This window comes from Schistocerca piceifrons, chromosome 2, assembly GCF_021461385.2.
Source record: "Schistocerca piceifrons isolate TAMUIC-IGC-003096 chromosome 2, iqSchPice1.1, whole genome shotgun sequence".
NCBI lineage: Eukaryota > Metazoa > Arthropoda > Insecta > Orthoptera > Acrididae > Schistocerca > Schistocerca piceifrons.
Window position 1 is genome coordinate 797,400,469 of NC_060139.1, and position 22,920 is coordinate 797,423,388.

At 38.2% G+C, this 22,920-nt stretch overlaps 1 protein-coding gene across 2 annotated transcripts in view; it reads left to right on the top strand.

Moving 5' to 3' along the window:
- The window catches only part of LOC124775044 (fatty-acid amide hydrolase 2-A), a 181,228-nt gene that overhangs the window by 109,335 nt on the left and 48,973 nt on the right, over positions 1–22,920 (top strand). For both annotated transcript variants that reach the window (XR_007015588.1, XM_047249825.1), the window contains exon 8: positions 2,687–2,785. Coding sequence is in view for 1 of the 2 variants with exons in the window: in XM_047249825.1 (XP_047105781.1) it covers positions 2,687–2,785 (99 nt within the window). In the remaining variant the exon portion in view is untranslated. The remainder of the gene's footprint in view (positions 1–2,686; positions 2,786–22,920) is intronic.

A 22,920-nucleotide genomic window follows, 5' to 3' on the forward strand; every position in this document is an offset into this window, starting at 1 on the left:
GGAAAGCCGAATGGAAACCTACCGTACTGCAACTTGTACCAGGCTGTATACAACGTATATATTCCAAGAATTGGTCTTAATTTTGAATGAAAGGTGGAAATACCCGCAAAACTTTGGTATTTTCTGAACCTTGATGATCTACACCTTCACTGCCAAGCCTGTGCTAATCTTAACATAGTCATGCACGAACCCTTCCATTCATGTTAGCAAGTTTATGGTAACGTATTTCCCAAAATCTGAACAGCTACTAAGCATGGATTGTTCTTAAATGAAAATGCTCGCCATACTATTAAATTTATTGGTGTCTAATGCATTCAAGTTTTTTGTCACCGATCTGCTCGATATGCCTTGCAGAATTACTCTCTTTTCTCATACACAGAATTACTTGATAAGTCCGTACTTTCTAAAAAGCACACCGGAATAAATATGCTTTTTTAAAACACTTTTAAAACATGCAGCACAACTAAAACTGGCAAATTATAACTTCCTTTGGAGCTCATACTACACATGACCGTACCCTTGAAAGGCTGGGCTCCGACTACTTAGACTGCTGTAAGCATTCTATATCTCCAAGAGAAAAGACGCGCGAAGAATACTACGTTGTGATTGGTCAGTTTTCTTTAAGGCCAATAGAAAAACATTATTCTCCTGCATTAGTCCGCACTTTTCATGACCAACCAATCAACAAATAACACACTTTCAAACTGCACTTTTTCCCGACATAAATATTTAATGTTCTGATATTTTGTTTATACTTTACATTATTAAATATTTTCATTTGCACTCAAATTAGCTTTCCTTTTACTATAAACTTACCTAACATAGTGATACAGAATTCCCCTTTGTCTGCATTCACACACTAGTTCGTACAGCGTTCATCAGTAGAACAATGATCTACATATTTACTTTAGAGCACATTCATGCACCATTCACACTATTAAAAGCATATACAAAACTGTACAAACATAAGTAAAAAAAAACCTTCCAGAAATAAACAGAACAATTCACAAAAACATTCTCTTGACCTGTTTCTTGGATGTCTCTGTCTGCTACTGTCCTCTGGCAGGTGAAAATTAGAACTACATACTCGACTGAACCCGCTTCAGACCATCTGTCACTGTGCACGCATGAGTCATTCTCCCGATACACAGACTCTAGACAGAAGTGATGTAAGGTGCTACGCATGGGGGGTATATGCAGTAGTACCATCCAGTGTTACCATTGAAATGTAACAGGTGCAACATTGCTATCGACCACCATGACACCACTACTCAGATGGCAGTGGTCCTCAGGTGTGTTCTCTGACAAGATCACACCAGACTCTGGCATACAAGCCTGCCCAGGGTCAGTGTAAGCTAGTGTGAATGTGAACAGTGGAGTGCACATTGCGAGTGCTGTTGTATTGCCTACAGTGTTATTCTGGTAGACTCTAGTTGTGGTAGATGAAACCCTGATACGGCTTGGACCGAACTTTGCGTGGGTTACAGACTCCAGGTAGATTACACTGTTTATGAATAGTATCTTGTATCCATATCTCTTGTTTTGAGTAAACGGTGCTAATACTGTGTGGTAACTGTCATTTATAAAACTGCTCCTCCCTCCCCCCCTGTCTACCCCCCTCTCCCACCCTCTGTTTATTCTCCCTCCCCCATTTCCTCCTCTGCCACTCTTACTGTATATGCACCATGTAATTAATTTAAGCCATCTTCTTTCTGTTGACAACTTTTTTGTTCTTACTGTGATGCATCAGGTATTTGCAGCTATTTATTACAAGTTAAACTCATTCGTTGACATAGCCTCTTGCCACATTTGTTGGAAAATTGTTGCTAATGCAGGAAGTGCTAAGATGAACGTAACCCCATCACAGAAAGAGTCCTTGAAGAGACATGTTAAAGAAAGTGGAGGATGGAACTGAGGAAGTCCAAGATCTTTTGACCAGAAATCTGACCATGGGTGGATGGATTCTCTTTATGTGTGATATTCACTCAACAGAATGATGGGTTGAGGAAGTTGGGATTTTGGTATGGATGGTTCAGACACAGTGTGTAGCTCTTGTCACCCATGACCCGACCAATACCACTTGTAACAATGCTGCTCTTTGTACCACCTGTGTGCAAAAGAATTATTTTTATTGAGCAATGATAATGTGGCTGCTAATTTATGGTAAAACTTTGTGCCCATTTCAGAAGACAAATCTCAGCTGTTTCTTAATATTAGCACTCTATCTTAGTTATTTATTTTGTCTTCAGTTTTTGAATAACTTTTTTTCTTCTTGCCTGTTTGTAAATATTACCTTTTTTATCTTACATTTTGTGCTTGATGTATCTTACATTTTGTGCTTGATGTATCTTACATTTTGTGCTTGATGTATCTTACATTTTGTGCTTGATGTATCTTACATTTTGTGCTTGATGTATCTTACATTTTGTGCTTGATGTATCTTACATTTTGTGCTTGATGTATCTTACATTTTGTGCTTGATGTATGGAACCACTGATTTCAAATCTGGGTATTCATTATTCTTAATTTTTTTATTGTTCCAGTCAACCCTGTCTTCATTGTTTCTGTTTCAGTGATGCATAGTAGATATATTACATCTGTCGTATTATTGTTATGGTTAAATGTGCATGGCAAAAAATCTTTAATGTATTTCCTATTATACAAGCAATAATTTTATTTGTTACAGATTAGACTGGAGAAGATGAAAATGTCTATTGATATATGGCTTGCGAAAATGAAAGTTAAAAATGGACCTACTTTTTGCGAGGAACTGGCAAATAGAGAGGTAAAAATCTTGTCGCGTTTTTGCAGTTGAGAAGATTTTGTAACAATCTCGGAGTTGTTGTAAATAGTCTGCCGCATGCTTCTCCCTCAGCTGTGAACCTATATGTAGGCACAAGTACATTTGTTGCAGTTACGTGGATTCGAGGTGTTCCGCCTGAACTGGTTGTTTGCAACAAACTTTGGAGCCTGCTTGTCGTGTGTGTGACTTCTGCCTCCTTCTTTCACTGCTGTACAAGACTACTGTGTGCATAGGCATTCCTTACTGTTGTTTCTGGTATGTCATTGATTTTAGGTCCCCCCTCTATTCTATGGCATGCTATTTTGCATGTGCACATTCTTGCTTTCATATCAATTTTTATTGTATTGTGTTTCCTTCTCTCTTTCCCTCTTTCTTTGCTTTTCATGTTCCACTTTTATCATATGACCCTGCATTCTAAGGGCAATGAGGTACATTTTTCTTGTTGTCTTTATATTCAGAATTGCATTACATAAAGAAGGCGATGAGTAGCAGACAGGCACATTGAAAAGACTGCTAGATACTTGTAAGTTAACAAACTTAAGCCCTTCATCAGACATAGACTAAACAAAACACATGCACACATTTGCACATTCACGACCCATGCACACATGACTGCTGTCATGTACAAGCACTAAAGCCATACTGTGACTGCATCTGAGATGAGCAGTCATCATTGCTGGGTTGGGTAGTGGGTGTATAGAAGAGAGGTGCGATGGGGAGCCATAGCAGTGTAGAGGTGGGGGAAGGTGCTAGTGGTGCGTGTGCGTGCTTGCGTGGATGTGGTGAGTGTAGGGTAGTGGGCTGCTAGGTTCATCATCAGTCGACTGTGCTTAGGGAGAAGGGGGAGGGGCAAAGGGGAAGGGAGAGAAGGAGAGAAGTAGAGAAGGGAAACAAATGGCAGGGTAGAAGGTGTGTGTGAGGGACCTCCGGCTGCTTCTGGCCAGTGTGCTCAGCCACCCCATGCCAGTGCACACACCCACCCCAGTGCATTTTGTTACATTTCACCATCTGTTTTCATTTTCGTATAATTTTACTTGCTTCATCTGATGTGAGCGTTAAGCCTGTATTGTACAGTGACTGGGGGACTGATAGTCTGATGCTGAAGTTGACCTCCTACTGCAGGCCAGACCTATAGGGGCAGGGAGGGGATGCTTCAGCCCAGGAGAGCTCTCTCATCTCATCACAGTTTCTTACTGTTTGATGTTTTCTTTCTTTCCATCTGCTTTTTCACTGGCAGGTTATGTAGCAAAGATCAAATTAGCAATCTGTCCTGTTCTTCTAGATATCTTTAGGCTTCGATTGTTAAAGGAAAAATGCTCTTAGTGTTTAGACTGCTTCCAATCTCCCCAAAAAATTCATTCCTATCAATGCTTCATTCAACATGTTGTTTTCAGTGATTGCTAGGTTTATGAACAGCATGCAAGCAAGCATCCCCCTCCACCCGGCCATCTACTTACTATGAAGCATCATGGCGACTTGATGATGTGTAGCATAAGCTGATGTTATTGCATTGGCCTCATTATAACTCTCATTACACCAGTTGTGGCCAGAGATTATTGCACATATATAATTGACTACCCTGCTAGTTTAGTAGTGATTTGTTTACTGGTGAATATAATGGCGTCCCTGTCCATGTCCCAATGGTTTGATGAACAAATGGATAAAGTTCAATGTTTTCCCTGTTTATTCAATCACTCTGCTGAAAGTTTACGGATCATTTCTATACAATTTTCGTGGAGACATTTCCTCACTGAATTGAGTGCTAAACTGAAAGGTAAATGGTGCAAAATTCCTTTGCGGACATACCATATACTACATACTACCAGATAAATCACAGCTATTGTACAGGATAAAAATCTGCATCTACACCATTACTCTCCAACGCACACTTAAGTGTTTGGCAAAGGGTTCAGACTATTTCTTGAAGATTGCACTCTCGAATATTATATGGGAAAAATAAACATCTAAAACTTTCCATCTGAGCTTTGATTTCTCTTATTTCGTTACAGTATACATTTATCTCTATGTAAGTGGGAGCCAACAAAATATTTTTTTCCATTTAGAAGAGAAAATTGTTGATTGAAATTCTGTGAAAAGGTCTTGTGTCAACAAACAAAAAATCTTCGTTTTAGTGACTGGCAACGCAGTCCACTTACCGTGTCTCCCCTATTTCTAGATAATACAAAATGGCCAGCCCTCCTTCGAATTTTTTCAATGTCCTCTGTCAGTCCTCTCTAGTCAAGATGCCATACCACACAGCAACACTCCAGAAGAAGACGGGCGAATGAAGTGTAGCTGGTCTCTTTAGCCGAACTGTTCTGCCAGTGAAACAGTCTTTTGTTCACCTTCACCAAAACATTTTCTGTGTGATGGTTGTTACTCATTTTGTACAAAGTTGTAATCCTTAGGCATTTAGTTAAACCAGTAACCATAAATTTGTGAGATTTATCATGTAACTGAAATTTAACAGTTTAATTCATACTCATGTTGAGTATCTCTCACATTTTTTGATTAAGGTCAGTTGCCACTTTTTCAACAGTCGGGTATCTCTTCCAAATTGTTATGCAATTTGTTTTGATCTACCAATGGCTTTACTAGACCATAAATGACAGTATCATCTGCAAGCATTATATGGCGACTGTTCAGATTGTCCCTTAAATCGTTCATATAAATTAGGAATAGCAAAGGGCTATGACACATCCTTGAGGATACCAGATATAACTTCGGTTTCGGATCACTTCTTATCAGTTGCTACAAATGGTGACCTCCCTGACATGAAATCATGAATCCTGCTGCACAACAGATACAACACTCAGTAGGCATGCAGTTTGAGTAGAAGTTGTTGTGAGGAATGATTTCAAAGGCTTTCTGAAAAACTAGAACCATCAAAGGCAATCATTACATAATGTGAGTAAAGACCCAGTTTTTTGAATCTGTGCTGATTGTGTTCAGAGGTCATTTTCTTAGAAATATTTCCTGATGTTGGAATACAATATTTGGTCCAAACCCCCACTGCAAATCCAAGTCAGTGACATAGATCTGTAACTCAGCAGATTACTCCTGTTTCCTTTCTTTGCATTGGTGTGACCTGTTAGAGTCCATTCTTTAGATATGGACCTTTTGAAAGTGAGTGTTGTACATGATTGCTAATAACTGGACCTGTTTCACGTAAATGAACCTAATTGGTTTACTGTTCTGATTGGCTGGAAGACTTGTTTTCATGAAGTGTCTTCAGCTGCTTCACTACACTGACGGTATCTACTTCCAAATTATGCTTGTTGGTAGCTCTTTTTGATTTGAATTCTAGAATATTTACTGCATCTTCTTTGGTGAGGAAATTTTGGAAAAATATGTTTGTTAAGAGGAGTTGGAAAGCCCTATCTCAACAATGTTAAATTTTGTCATTTGTCTTCCTTGTATATCAGAAACCACTGAAGCAACTGACATAAAACTTTTACGGGATATTACATGTTATATTCTGAGTTTACTGAATTACAATCATTGCATTTCAACCACTGCTTTTGGAAATACGATTTTTTAATTACACGTTTCAAATTTTGTGCAATTTTTTGTACTTTCTCCTAAATAATTTTAATTATATTTAATATTATGTTTTTCTTTTAGTTCAGTAGACTCAGGATGTGTGCATTGCTACACCTTGAAAATTTGAATATTCTACTCGAAGTGGTTTCTGAGATTTAGGGAAAAACGCAGCAGAAAATGTAAATTTTTCAGGAGCAGCTTCTAAAGCTTAAAAAGACTGAAACTTAATATATGCTTTATTTTTTATTCTTATTCTCTGAGAAGCATTCTGCACCATACTGTGTATCATTCTCTTGATCTTTTTCCAAGGTTCTTATTCTTTTCTTCTTTCTGGACTCTTTAGTGGCTAATTGTGCTGCATACTCCGCTTTATCGATGCAAACCTTGTCCATCTGTTAAAGTTCTCTGATGTAGTTTGCTCCAGAATTAATCTCAGTACGTGTAGCACTTTCACCCTACCAATGTTGCCATCATTAAAAGCAATAACAGCATCACTGATTCTCCCCCCCCTCCCCCCCCCCCCCCCTCGCCCAATCCCCAATTCAGTGCCTTCACTCCAACAAAAACATTTTTTTCTGAATGAGCCCATATGAGATTATTGGAAGACTCATTTGGATTTTGAGTCTGACCATGAAGAGACTTCTTCAGGAAATCAGGATTTGCCAGGTGTCTGTAAATAGGTTTTATGACATTCAAGACTGCTGCTGGGATGGAATGTTTATGGATGTATGAACTGTTTGAGTAATGGGCTTTGTGATAATAGAGCCATGAATCTGGTCTGGTAGGGCGAAGTTGGTGTATTGGTTTTTCATCTCTTGACAGTCTGTGGAAGGAAGTAGCTGATATTGCCTGCTTCATTTTCAACAAATCACTGTATTATTTCTAATGACTAACCCATAATACTGCTGTAGTTCATCAGTAATTTTGTCTGTCACCATGACTCTTTTTGTTTTACCGTTAGAAAGTTTCTTGTCTCTCAAACTTTTTTCAACTTTCTCAACCTGATGCCTGTCCTCTTCTGGACATGACCAACATACTCTAGTTTTGTGATAACCTTGTCACTGTAAGGCTGAATGGCTACCAAAATGTTATGTGTTTTTGAGTCCCCATCACCTAAGAACTTAGTGTAACAGACACCCCTTTCATTCACAGATTGACTGGAAATTAGATTGACTAGAAATTTCAGTAGCTGCAGGGGCCTCAATACCATCACTTGTTCCTTCATAATTTCTGTCAGATTTGCCCTCCTTCATTCCTCAGCTTATATTTATAACAATGTTCTGTTACAATGTGGAAGTCTATTATCTTTACAGTATCCACAGTAGACACTGAAGCAACAGAATTCCTAGAACTGTAGCTCCACTTCTGCCAACTATCACCAAAAGCTGCTGATATATGTCATACCATCATTTATTTTCCAGCATGCTTCATTGACTTACATGCAATAGGTTTCACAGCAGCTCCAATAAATCCTGTATACTCGTCGATTTTACAAGGTGGACATATGGCATATTCATTACAGCAGACCGTATTTCTGCTGCAGTGTGTCCCATGCCAATAGGTCTCAATCCATAAGACTGTCTATCATTTACTTCAAAAACTTACCTTTGCATTTAACAGAATTCCAGAATAAATGAGCATATTTACAACTAGCACAATCAATGATAAGTTTTCTGGCTAGTCCATTTGATGCCTCAGTGCCTTCATGTAAACTAACTGGCCCTCTGAATACTTTACAACACACACCTTCACATAACACCTTTGTTAGGATGTTTAAATCTATCAGAACCTAAACAAACTTACCATTTACGTCACTTTCTTTTTCAGAAAACTTGTTTCACAATGTTTTATTTTAATATTCGAAGCACAAATTGGTGATTCTCTAGCTACTGGCCAGTTGGGCTGTGTTTCACTGTCTGTAACTTCACGTGCTACATGTTGAACAGAATGTTTTGCCTTTCTTTGAAAATCTATTATCATGAAACCCATGTTTTTAAAAACACATTGTTTTAGTGTTATACTTCACTTTGTGAGAGATGTAGCTGCTCATTCGTCACTTTTCCTTGAAAAAACTTTAGCACTTCCACATACGATGCATGTTTATACTATGAAATGATAAGATACTTTTTTCAACAATGCTTCCAATACAAACAATGTAATTTCACATTTATAATACTACAATCTACAGCCTTCTATATAAAAAAAGCACTGATTTTATTAGATCTTAAAGTAAAAAATTTTAACATTTTCAAGCACTGTTGACAATATTTAAAAAATTAAAAAAAAAAGAAAAAATTTTTCCTTCCCAACTCCATGAAACCCACTTTAATGGTGCTGTTATCAGTAAAATTTCCATTGGTATCACACAGTGAAGGTATTGACAGTGTCTTGCTGCTGGTATACTTTACATATGACAAGAATCTCTCTTGATTTTCTGCTAGATTTCTAAACAGTTTTTTTTGTGGAAACTATGTAATGCGCCTTACTTTGAAGTATGCATTATGTTCAGAATATCTATAAACTGTAGCCAGGCATACTTTTTTCATTGTTTCTCTAACATTATCCAGACATGTTTTCTGTGCCATGGGGGATCTGTTCCATCTATTATTAATTTTTGTGGTATAAAACTCTGTTGCCATCAACACTGTTTCTGTGAATTTAAGCCAGTTTAGTCGACACTTGGCCTTGTTAGTGAGGAAGGAATGGATACCGCACTTCACGAAGGCATCAACCGAATTTTATCTGCCTCTTTAAATAGATATATTTTTTGTTGGCTTTGGATGTTACAGTATTCAGTCTTAACTACAATGGCCTTGTGGTCACTAATTCCGGTATGCAACATAACATACTCTATTTACCAGCATTGTTTGTCACTAAGAAGCAATTATTTAGTCTTCATATGGGCTCTTGAACTAATTGCTCAGAATAATTGTTTGTTTTTACTAGCATACTGAGGGTAGCTTGAAGTCTCCACTAAGTATAATTGTATGAGTTAGGTCCTATTCGAAATTTTTCTTTAATCTTTTAGCAACTATATCATTTAACACAGGGGACAGTAAATTGAAGTAATTATTAAACAGTGGAAAGTCTGTAATGAAATAACAAACAGTATGATAAGAATAGATTGCTACTCACCACATAGAGGTGGACTGGAGAAACTGAATCAGATTCTCCAACAGGATTTTGGCCATCTTATGTCATGCACTGAAATGAGGAATATCCTTTCCACTATCGTCCCCACCACTCCTACAGTGGTATTCCATTGCCCATCAAACCAATGTAATCTTTTGTCCATTCCTACTCCATCCCTGCTCCCAACCCCGTGCCTTATAGCTCATATTTCTGCAGCAGGCCTAGATACATACATTCTCCCACTACCAACTACTTCAGTCCTGTCAAAAACTATTTCTATTTCATCAAAGGCTGGGCTACGTGTGAAACCAGCCATGTGATCTACAAACTAAGCTGCAATCACTGTGCCGCTTTTTGTGTGGGCATGATAGCTAACAAGCTGGCTGCTTGCATGAATTGTCACCACCAGACTGTGGCCAAAAGACACAGGACCACCCAGTTGCTGAACGTGCTGCCCAACATGATGTCCTTCACATAAATCACTGTTTCACAGCCTGCACAATCTGGATACATTGAACTGCGCAGGTGGGAACTCTCCCTAGAACTCTCCCTTAACCTCCCCAGGCCTCATCTTCTGCCGGTCCCTGTCCTCTACCTACCTATGCTCTTCCCTGCTCCCATTCCAGCAGTATAAATGCCTTCTATCCCACCATCACATCTAATATACTTCTTTTCTCGCCCCTCTCCCATTACCCCTCTCTCTCCCCCGCCCCCTCCCCTCTTGCACAGCCTCCCTACTGCGCACCTAGCAACCCATTCTGACCCCACCACATCCCTGCACGCTTCTACATGCAGCACATCTTCCTCCGTCCTCCCCTGCTATTCCTCCCCCTCCCTGCCCCATGCTGCCACCTCTCCCCCACCACCCTTCCTAATAAATTGCTGCTCACATCAGATGCCATTACAGTCTGCAGTCACCCCAGTGCTGGGTGACAGTGCCCATATGACTAAGAATAGTGTTTGTGTGAATGTGTGTTTTTTCTATATTGGAAGGAGCACTTTTTTTGTCCAAAAGCTTAAATGTTTAGCAATCTACTTCATTGTGCCTGCCTGTGACTCAGTATGGTGAGTAACAATATCCCTTTTGTGTTGTTTAACCAGTTATTAGTTTATTCCAGTTGTTTAGTATAATTTCTACCCATATTTACTCACAGCAACTACCTATTTCAATTTCACTACAAGATAAACTATTTCTAACAGCATCAAACATGCCACCACTAAGTGCATTTAGTCTGTCCTCTCTGAACATCGTTAGTCCTTGGTAAAAATTTCACCTGAACTTATCTCTGGCTTTAACTAACTTTCAGTATCTATAATAGTTTATGCCACAATGCTTTCTGTGTCTGCTTGGATCTCTGGTTCTTTCCCAACACAGCTATGATAATTTACAACTATGAAACTGATGTTTCCTAGGTCTAATTTCATTCTGTATTTCACCTTTTTTATTTCTTTGTTAACCTCTAATCTTAAAAACTGCCCAGTCCTCTTCACACAGCCCCTGCTACTCGTGTAGCCATCTCGTGTGTAGTGTAGATCTATTCTGTTGAGACCTGTTCCAGTAAGCCGATCCCGACATCTTGCATCGTATGAAACCAAGTCAAGGAATTTACAGTGTACCCAGTCTCAAAACTGCTTGACTATCTGATTCAGACCCTCCACTCAGCTCTGTACAAAAGGTGTAAATCGGTCCTGTCAGTAATCCTCCAGATAGTGAGCTCTGCCTTCATCTTACAAGCGAGACTGACTGTCTTTACCATTATGGATAGCCACTGGAAACCAGAGAGAATCTCTTCTTATCCAAAGTGACACACATCCTGGATACCAATCACCACCTGCAGTTGGTTGCAATCTGTGTTCTTGATTGCATAAATTGAGCATATTGCTTGTAAATATACAAACACACAAGAAATTAAAGATTATACTGCAAAAATGCACAAAGCTGAATAAGTGACAAACTTCTATTTAGAAGGTCACAATATAATGAACAAACGCACACTCTGCATAGCTGGTGCTGCTTGAACAGAGATGGGTACCTTACACTTTCATATTGTATTGATTCATTTCCCATTATTTTGAAAACCACCTGTGCACTTTCCTTTTCTCTGTTATCAACTGATTTTACGTTAAAGGTAAATTTACTTGCTGTGTGTCAGCTTGCCTCTCAGTAAATGTGTTTACATTTTTGTTTCTTTGATAAAGAGTGATGCTGTAACTGTTTTCTCCTTACTATGCTGGTACTGTTTTAATGCAGTGATTGTGTGCTTTGCTTGATGTTATTGTATGTGGCTTTCTATTTCTTTTAGTTAGCCGATTGATGTTACGATATTACAAATGATGATTTGTAGAGAGGAGTAGGCTGTTCATCTCCAAAATTTTCTTTCATTTAATGAAAATGTCAACACACATCCAGGGCTCATAAGCAAAAGAAAACTTATCAAGCAAAAGAAAAAGATAAAATCTTGACACTGACTAGTATTACACTCTTAATATTAATGTACAGGAAATAATAAAGGTATTGATAGTGACAGTATGCAAAAAAATATCTCTATGGTAGCAATTCCACATGACACAAGCACATGATAAGGTGCGACAAATAAAGGGTTTGTATGACATTTACAGTTTATAGCGGAAGTAATGCAGAGCGTATGTACAGATTTGTATTATTTTTTGCTTACCTGTGGACTTGGCTTTCATGTGTTGGAATATTCTTAAGCTCAGCTTGCAATGATATTTTTCTCTGTATAATTTAACAGTTACTAGGGCTTTAGGGTGAAGTATTTTGTTATGGAGAATATACCAAAGTAATAGGTTGACTGACATGCTCAGTACTTGTATTTAATTTAACCGTTGGAATAATAACTGCTGAGAATTTGTATATGACATTCTGACTGCTTTGAAATGTAGTCAATGATTTTAATTTTTGCTTTGAACAAATTATCTTATTCTTGGTGAGTAAGAAAGCACAGAGTTGACGTGATAGGAATTATGTTTATGTTGGCATTTGCACACTGCTGTTTTTGTTAACTACAGGGTTTACTGGAAGGAAGGTAAAGGTTTAACACTCCATCAACAATGAGGTTATAAGATGTGAAGCACAAAGTCAGGTAGCAGAAGGCTGGAGAAGAAAACAGGTGCTTAAATTTAACTGATACAGGAGGCAATGAAAAACCTAAATCTGAATGTCAAATGGTCATTTCGGCCCCACTAAGCTGGGTTTACTGTGTACTAATTTTGACAATATACTGAAAAATTATGTTAATGAAAATATTGAGACTTTTATTTTTGTGTTGCATTGTGTAGTCTCTGGAAACCTAACAGAACTGTGACAATTTTTTATATAGTGGTTTTGATATCAATTCCCATTCTTTATCTTAATTTATGGTTTAGACAATAAGATGATAGATTACTGCTTAACTGCAGGTACAAGGATCAGATAATCTCTCAAAGTTTTCAAGCTGTGCATGCTTGCAAGTGTGTGTGTGTGTGTGTGTGTGTGTGTGTGTGTGTGTGTGTGTGTGTGTGTTCACACATGTCATGCCACGAAGCACATAATTAAACAGGAAGATGACATCCTAGAATTTCCTTTCTCCTAATGTAGAATATGTGATATTGCACCAAGTGGAAATATAGTTTTCTAAATCAGTTTAATTTACAGTAGTTATCGTCATAGGGGCTGCTTATCATTTTGACAAAGCTGTCATGGCAGTGCATGTTGTTGATTGTGACTGCACCTCAAGTTAATGTATTGATAGTAAAATCATCATTTTAATGCTACAAGCATGAGTATAGAGCTTCTTATTTATGATCCATTAAATGAAATCCCATGAGTGTACATATAACTATGAAAATGTTCTCGAAACTGAATATGTTTGTCATTACTAGTTAATGCTGATTTTTATTTTTGTTTCAAAAGTAATCTTAATATGCTAGTTTCTTTTGATTTTGGATAAATTACTCCATAAAGTCCTTCATTTATTCCCTCTGCATCTCAGTAACCCATTTCCTCTGTATCTCAGTAACCTTGATCCAACATCTTGGAAGATCTGCAGACTTTTTGTTTAATCACTTGGTGTATCTGGTGACTACTCAAGAAGCCTCTGTCAGGAAGGTAGCACATCACCCAGACAGATCCTCATTCAACTTTGAAAACAGTTCAGAATCTGGACTCGTAACTGGCAAGTGAGATAATATCTCTGACTTGTACTTGGTCGACAGGTTAATGAAATGCAGGTCTGCATTACAATGGAAAATGAATAACTCATCTTTGATCTTTGGAGATGGTGCACAGATACACACTGGAGTGGAAGGAAAAAATCTGTTGTCATATCTGCTTAGAATAATTCAGATCATCTTCCATGATTCCATCTGGAAATATCACTAGTATTATTTCCTTGCTAGTTGAAAATAAAGATCCTCACTTGCTTTTTTTCAGATCAGAATGCATACTAATTTCATCCACTTTAGTGCAGTATGGAACAACTATAGTTAAGACTTTGTTAATACATTGTGTTGGGTATGACCATCCAAGTCAGTAGCACTTGACTTGCAGTGTCTACTACTAAATTGAAGAAAAAAAAAAATTGCTGAATAATGGCTGTTTTTGCAAACAGACTATTCATACCTCAAAAAATAACTCAGAATTTAATCATAACTTATTTAACACTAAATTGGATACATATTTCAGGACTATGGCCTCACCATTAACTCTTAAGGACATTAGATGTAGATTTGCATGGATGTCATGTGGAAACAACTGAATTTCAGTACTTTTTGGTATTACCTTAATATCACTTGATAACTGCTGTCACAAAATTGTGTTGCTGCTTTTCTATGTTGCTCATTTGTTAATGATCCTATTTTACCATCATCATATCAATGATTATAAGGTATTTGAAAGTTCTTCAAACACATGGCAAATGTCATATATCATTCAGAATATCACTTCTTAATTTGTAAATCTTTTTGATCACAGTGTTGATTGTACTGTGGAAGATTTTGGTAGGAATTTTGTATTCCACTTTTTGAAGACGGTATTTGGGATCGGAGATGTTACAGGTGCCTTCTTACAGCCACTGCAAAAAGTATAGACCAGAATTTGCAGTGAGGAGAATTACATCCCTATTGTTAATAAGTGCTAATGAAATATCATACATATACTGCAAACTACTGTCTTGTAAGCTATAAAGGCCCAAGCTGAGTCCATACAAAATACCTATCTGTGAATATGGAAGCTAACGTTGTTATAAATGTTCTTAACCAGTTTCCTCAGCACTGGACAGAATTTAGTTTCATCCCGATGACTTGTACGAGGGTAAGTCAATTATTATCCACAATTTAGTTATATTTTTGTTTATTTTGGTAGTACTGTCGTTTTACATTGATGACACGTGATTTGTTTATTTGTTGTTATATCTTTGCAATTTTCAAGCTTCTAGGTTAGTTTCACTGCTGTGCTGTTCATCATTTCTGCTCTGCTTTCTATTTGCCCCAAAGAAGAGCAACGTTCAGTGATCCATTTTTTGTGGTTGGAAGGCGTATCAGGGGCCGAAATTCATCGAAGACTTTCGGTACAGTACAGGAACAGTGTTTTGCCACAACGGAGTGTCTACGAATGGATTGAAAAATTCCAAAATGGTTGCACAAGTGTTACGCATGATGAAGGAGCTAGACGACAGTTTACCGCCACAAATGAAGAAACCATTGAGCGTTCATGTGAAATGATTCTCTTAGACGATTAACTATTGACAAAGTGGCGCATCGTCTGCAAATTAGTCACAGTTCTGCCAACGAAATCGTCCACAACAGACTTGGGTTTCATAAAGTTTGTGCAAGATGGGCCCCAAAACAACTCACACAGTTGCATAAACAAATGCTCTTGGACATCTGCACAAAACATTTGGATCGCTATGGTAATGAAGGGGACAATTTCTTAGACAGGATCATTACTGGTTACAAAACATGGATCCACCATTACGAGCCGGAGAGTAAACGGCAGATTATGGAATGGAAACATCCAAATTCGCCATGCAAGAAAAAGTTCAAGACCCATCCATCCACAGGAAAATGGATGCTTACGGCTTTTTGGGACGCACAGGGTTCAGTACTGGAACATTATGGGGAAAGGGGCACAGCAATAACAGTGTATGTTACAGTGAGATGCTTACTGCCAGGCTAAAGCCTGCAATTCGAAGCAAACACTGAGGATTGCTGTGTTGTTGCATGACAATGCCCGTCCACATACTGCTGCCTACACTGCTGAAATGCTCCAGAAAGTCAAATTTGAAGTACTGGATCACCCTCCATATAGTCCCGATCTTTCCCCTTCTGACTATCACTTATTTGGTCCACTCAAACAGGCATTAAGGGGCCGTTGATTTGCTTCGGACGAAGCAGTGAAAGAAGCGGTGCATTCCTGGCTTGCAGCTCAACTGAGAACCTTCTTTTATGGGGGCATCAGGAAGCTTGTACGACGATCGACCAAGTGTGTTGAAATGCAAGAAGACTATGTCGAAAAATGATGTTCTTGTAAGTTTCCTATTTGATTAGAATAACATTTTATAACTACTTTGCAGATAATAATTGACTTTCCCTCGTACCTTTCTATGCTGTGGCTGATGGAGGATGTTTGCATCTTGAAAACTATTTCTCGCTTTTCTCAAATTTTCAGACCACTCTCTGATATTCTGACCATTGAAAGTATATTAAATGCCTAAAACTCTGCCATCACATTAAATAATTCCCTGCTTCCACGTTTGAGGAGAAGTGGATTTCACCTATATCTGTGCTTCATAAGCCATCTTCATGTGTTGCCGACAGTTTTGGCATTGCAAATCCCCACCACCACGTTCACCTTTTCTCATCCTCCCCTTTTCATATTCCATTCACAAATTGTGTGTGGGAAGAATATGACAGGCAGTAAACCCCTGCAAGAGCTCAAATTTCTCTGATTTCCTATCATGGCTGTATCATAAGATGGGCAGGGGAGAAATAGTAAGTTTCCTGGCTCTTCTTCGAATGTACACACTAAGAATTTTAACAGTTAACCTCACTGTAATGCACAATAACACTCTTGTAGTATCTTATCACTGGAGTTTGATGAGCAAATCAGATGATCTCATGTTTACTAAGTGAACCTTTGACAAAATGTCCCATACTTCTTTGGGATCTTCTCTATGTACTCTGTTAATCTTATTTTGTAAGGAGATTGATGAGCAGTATTTATGAATTGGCCACGGGTTTTGTCAGCTACCTCTTTCATGAGTAAATGTCGTTTCTTTTGGATTTGTCCAGTGCATCTCAGTCTGAAATCTGTTAGTTTTAATGATTAATTTTGCTCATATACATACTCCTAGATAAATTATAGTTGTTACAGTTTTTGGTGATTGATCAACAGGGGTTTTTCCACCAATTTATGTGCAATATGTTACATTTATTTATGTTTAGGGTCAACTGACAGTTCCTTTACTGCCAAACCTCAACATGTATTTCCACATTTTGCTAAAATATTCTGGTGTTGCAACTTGTATGTACAACAGCATCATCCATGAATAGCCCACTGAGCTTTCACCCGTGATTTATCATTGTCATGAACAGTAACTGTCTTGTAACATTCCTTTGGGGTATGCCCGAAGTTACTTCTACATGCGATGATTTAATCTGTTTAAGAACATTGTATTCTGTCTCCTAAGAAGTCTTGAATACAGTGTTGCATCTAGTGTGACACTCAGTAAGCTTGAATTATGTTGAAACTTCTGGCAGATTAAAACTGTGTGCTGGACCAGACTTTAACTTGAGACCTTTGGGTTTCACAAGAAAATGCTCTACCGACTAAGTTAGCCAAACGTGACTCACAACCTGCCCTCACAGTGTGACTTCTTCCAGAACCTCCTCTCTTATCTTCCAGACTTCACAGTAGTTCTCCTGTAAACTTTGTGGAACCAGCATTTTTGAAAGAAAGGATATTGTGGAGAAATAGACTAACGACAGTCTAGGGGATTGTTCGCAGAACAAATTTTCACATTGCAGCAGAGTGTGCACTGATTTGCATTGTGCAAGGTATGCAGGAGAACTTTGTGAAATTTGGAAGGTAGGAGAAGAGGTACTGGCTGAAGTAAAGGCAAAAATAATACTGTGAGGGCAGGTCGTGGGTCGTGCTGGGATAGCTCAGGCAGTAGAGAATTTACCCTTGAAAGGCAAAAGCCCCAGACTCGAGTCTATCAGGCACACAGTTTTAATCTGCCACAAAGTTTCAATTCAGCACACACTTCATTGCAAACTGAAACTTTGTTTTAAAATTTGTTATTGAGGCAACAGCGTGGAACTGCATCAGAAACATTTTAGAAGTTAAGCAACAAGTTTGGATGCCTTTGTCTATTGTCTTTTGGATGTGTTATCACAGTGATAAGGAGTTGTCATATAAAAGGAATATAAATGCTAGAATGTAGAAGTGAGTAAAACCTGCGTAGATCAGGATATAGAAACATGTGCTTGTGAGTTAATATTGGGAAATGTAATACTTGTGATTTTTATGGTGTACTGGTCCCCATCACTGAGTGATGGTGAAATTTTTGTTCTGTCAGACAGAAGGAGGGTGTTATTAATTTATGGTTGTTTTAACGTAAATTTTTGGAAGAATGTGACAGGAATAGGGTTTAGAGGTGCTGATAGACACTTGTAATTTATTATGTCACAAATTTGTCTCACTGAGTTTCTCAAGATATTAGTACCCTTATAGATAATACATTCGTAGAGCAAGAGGAGGGCACAGATATTCATGCTGTATTCTGGAGCTAATGGTTTGTCAGATAACGATGGAGAGTTAGTCACATTACGCATTATATAATTCAGAAACACTGAAATAGTGAGACTGAGGCTGATGAATGACAAAACAACTGATGGTTTTTGAGATAGTCAAACAAGATGTTGACTGGAGTGAAATTTACGATTAGCTTAGTGCTAGTTTTAAATTCAACATTTTCTTAATAAGTCCCTATCCCTTTTTGAAAGTAGTTTTCATAAAATGAAAATTAAATCCAATACTGGAAAGCCATTAAATTTAACTTTCGCTCACTGCAGGTATCGGAGTATCTTCACAACGAAGGGGAGACATGCAAAGAATAGGCAGAACTAGTAATGATCCAGAAATACATTCATACTGTAAACATTACTGTGACCTATTAAGAAAAGTTTCTTCTTAAATATTCAGGAGTACACATATCCTGTCTGCAATTGACAGATGAGACAATATAGTCAAATCAATGTGGAATATTGTTAAAAGAGAGATACCAGAAAGGAAGCCACAGAAAACACATTATTTCTGTTAAAGAGAATAAGGGCATTGTAAAAGACAGTTCATTTATATCAGACTTTTTAATAAGAATATAATAGAGGGAAACATTCCACGTGGGAAAAATATATTTAAAAACAAAGATGATGTGACTTACCATACGAAAGCGCTGGCAGGTCGATAGAAACACAAACAAACACATACATACACACAAAATTCAAGCTTTCGCAACAAACAGTTGCTTCATCAGGAAAGAGGGAAGGAGAGGGAAAGACGAAAGGATGTGGGTTTTAAGGGAGAGGGTAAGGAGTCATTCCAATCCCGGGAGCGGAAAGACGTACCTTAGGGGGAAAAAAAGACAGGTATACACTCCTGCACACACACATATCCATCCGCACATACACAGTGTGTGTGTATGTGCGGATGGATATGTGTGTGTGCACGAGTGTATACCTGTCCTTTTTCCCCCTAAGGTAAGTCTTTCCGCGCCCGGTGTGTGTGTGTATGTGTGTGTGTGTGTGTGTGTGTGTGTGTGTGTGTGTACGGATGGATATGTGTGTGTGCACGAGTGTATACCTGTCCTTTTTCCCGCTAAGGTAAGTCTTTCCGCGCCCGGGATTGGAATGACTCCTTACCCTCTCCCTTAAAACCCACATCCTTTTGTCTTTCCCTCTCCTTCCCTCTTTCCTGATGAAGCAACTGTTTGTTGCGAAAGCTTGAATTTTGTGTGTATGTATGTGTGTGTTTGTGTTTCTATCGACCGCCAGCGCTTTCGTATGGTAAGTCACATCAACTTTGTTTTTAAATAGATTTTTTAATAATTACTTTTTAAAAATAGATGAAAAAATTGGTGCAGATAGTTCAGAAGATGCAGTAAACTGTACACTGAAGAAGTGTTATAGAGTACATTTAGCGAAATAAAAATTCATGTCACATTCCCATCTGAAATATCAAAGGTTGTCATGACTTTAAAAAGTAAAATTAGATAATATTGCCAATAATAAGACTTTAAATAGTTGTGGCCTTATAATATGTAATGTTCATAGTCATTTGTGTGATGCATAATTAATTCTGAGTGATTCACAAACATAGTAAATATTATATGGTTAGGCCTCTCTACATCCAGGGTGACTCCATAGATATCAGTACCTACTGCCCTAATGCTGTCACTCCATACATGATTTTCAAAAATGTTTGTAAGGTAATGTACTCAGCAGCTGTCACCCACACATGTAATAATGGGATACTTAGCGAATCACAGTTTCGATTTTGTAAGGGTCATTCTACTGAGGCAGCTGCCTACACAGTTATTGAACACACAATAAAATATTTATAGGGTAAAATATCACCATTCTTTGGCTTATTGACGTATGTCAGTCATTATACTTGGTTAGAAAAGTTAAGTTTATGTGGAATACACAGTTCAGCACATGCTCGGTTTAGTTTGTATTTATGAGACAGGGTGCAGGAAGTCACCCTAGACTCTTTGAGGGATGCCACTAATCTTTGTGGGGAGGAATTACAATGAGAGTCTCATGATTTGAACAATCGCACACTGCTGTTCTTTATTGTACAACCATTATTATGAAGCCAAGCAAAGAAGCATGAACAGAGAAAATAGTAAATGATGTTTATGTGGAAGTTACTGACTGGTTTTGCACAAGTGGGCCAGCTTCAAATTTTGTAAAAATGCAGCTCATCACTTTTGTACTCTCAGGAATATGCCACCTCCAATTAACCTGTTTGTGTCACAGGTGGAGAGCTAATGGGGGCACTGTCTGTCTAACCGCACACTTTCACCCCAGTGTTTACTAGTTACCAAGAGCTCCAGTATTGGGCACATCAGGGAAAGAAGCGGTCCTGGGCTGGAAAGAAATCTAATGTTTGCTCAGTATGTCTGCCAGGAGGCCTCATCCAGGTAGCGGCTATCATGGATGCAATGTGCAGTCATCTTCAAATTGTGGCTAATGTCACCACCAATAATCCATCCAGGTTGAAATTGAGTCTTGACTGCAAAGTTATCTGGACATGAGTAATTGGCCTAAGTGAACTCAAGTTAACCATCGAATGTTTGTACCAGCCGCCCTATTTCACGTAACAGTTGTACAGTCACTCAAAGAAAGTGTACGCCTAGTGGTGTGAAAGTATGCCAATGATGCCACATTACTTGGAAGTGACTTCAACATACTGAGTAGAAACTGAAATATCTATAGGTTCATTGCAGGTGGTATGGACAGTCTTGTGAAGTAGTTCTGAACATATTTTCCAAAAACCGTCCTGACCAATTAACTCTACAATCCACATGCAGTTAAAAACTACAAAGAGGTTATTGACAGTATCAGTATAGAGACAGGGATTAACGATCATTATGATATCACAGTGCCAAGTTAATAAAACCATCAAGAAGTCTAGGAGAGTTTTTATGCTGAAAGGGCAGATGATAATTTTTTGATATTTTGAGTAGAAATGAGTGGACATAATTTAGTTCTAGAATGATGGACTTAGAGGAATTATGGGTAAAGTTTAAACTGATTGTAAGTCATGCTGTAGAGAAATATGTGCCAAGGAAGGGGATTAAGGACAGTAAGGACCCACCATTGTTTAATAACAAAATTTAAAAAAAGGCTCAGGAAGCAGAGATTTTGTATTTAATCAGTTGTCTACCAGTGTGGTGTGGCAATAGAAGACAGCGAAAGGAAAGCTGAAACTTTAAATTTCGCATTTAAAGAATAATTCAAGCATAAGACTCGTACAGACATATCGTCATTTGACTATTGCACAGGCTCCCATATGGAAGACATAGAAATAGGTATCCAGGCTTTGAGATGCAACCGAAAGAGTTGATAACATGAAATTCACCAAGTCGGGATGGAATCCCAGTTTTGTTTTACAGAGATTCTCTTGCCCTGTGTCAAGTCCTAAGCGATTTGAAAAAGCGCAAGTGACTCGTGTATATAAGGAGGTCAAAAGAACAGACCCACAAAATTACAGACCAGTACCCTTAACACTGGTTTGCTTCAGAATTCTTGAGCGTATTCTGAGTTCAAGTGTAATAAATTTTCTTGAGACAGAAAAGTTTCTTTCTACAATTCATTACCGATTTAGAGAGCATCACTTGGGCAGAAGTCAGCTTGTCCATTTGACACATGATGTCCTGTGAACCATTGATGAAGGGCAACATGCAAATTCCAGGTTTTCCTAGATTTTCAGAAAGCATTTGACATGCTGTCCCACAGCAGACTCTTAACAAACGTTCAAGCATACGCAGTGGGTCCCCAGATATGTGAGTGGCTTGAAGAATTATTAAGTAACAGAACCCAGTACATTGTCCTGGATAGCAAGCATTCATAAGAGACAAGGGTACCATCAGGAGCGCACCAGGGAAGTGTGACATCACCACTTTTATTCTTTATGTACATAAATGATCTGATGAATAGAGTGGTTAGCAATCTGCAACTGTTTGCTGAAGACACTGCAATGTATGGGAAAGTGTTATCGTTGAGTGACTTTAGAGAGGTATAGAATGACCCAGAATTTCTATTTGGTATAATGAATGGCAGCTTGCTTTGGATGTAGAAAAATGTAAGTTAATAATGATGAATAGGAAAAATAATCATGTTATGTTGAAATATGGTATTAGTGGAGTGTAGCTTGACACAGTCCCGTCAATTAAGTATCAGGGCATAACATTGCACAGTGGTGTGGAATGGAATCGGCATACAAAGTCGGTAGTAGGGAAGCAAATGGTCAACTTATGTTTATTGAGAAAATTGTAGGGAAGTGTAACTTATCTACAAAGGACACTGCATATAGAGCACTAGTGCTACCCGTTCTTGAGATTAAGAAGCAATTCAGGAGCAGGCTGCCAGATTTTTTTACCAGTGGGTTTGATCAACACATGAGTATTACAGAGATGGTTTGTGACTCAGATGGGAGTCCCTGGAGGAAAGATAATGTTCTTTTCAAGAAACACTTTTGAGAATATTTAGAGAATTGGTATTTGCAGTTGACAGTAAAATGATTTTACTGCTGCCAATGTACATTTCGCACAAGGATTGTAAAAACAAGATGGATTAGGATTGGTATGGAGTGTAAACAGTCTTTTTTTTCTCGCACTCCATTTGTAAGGGGAACAGGACCAATGCCATAATGCCAT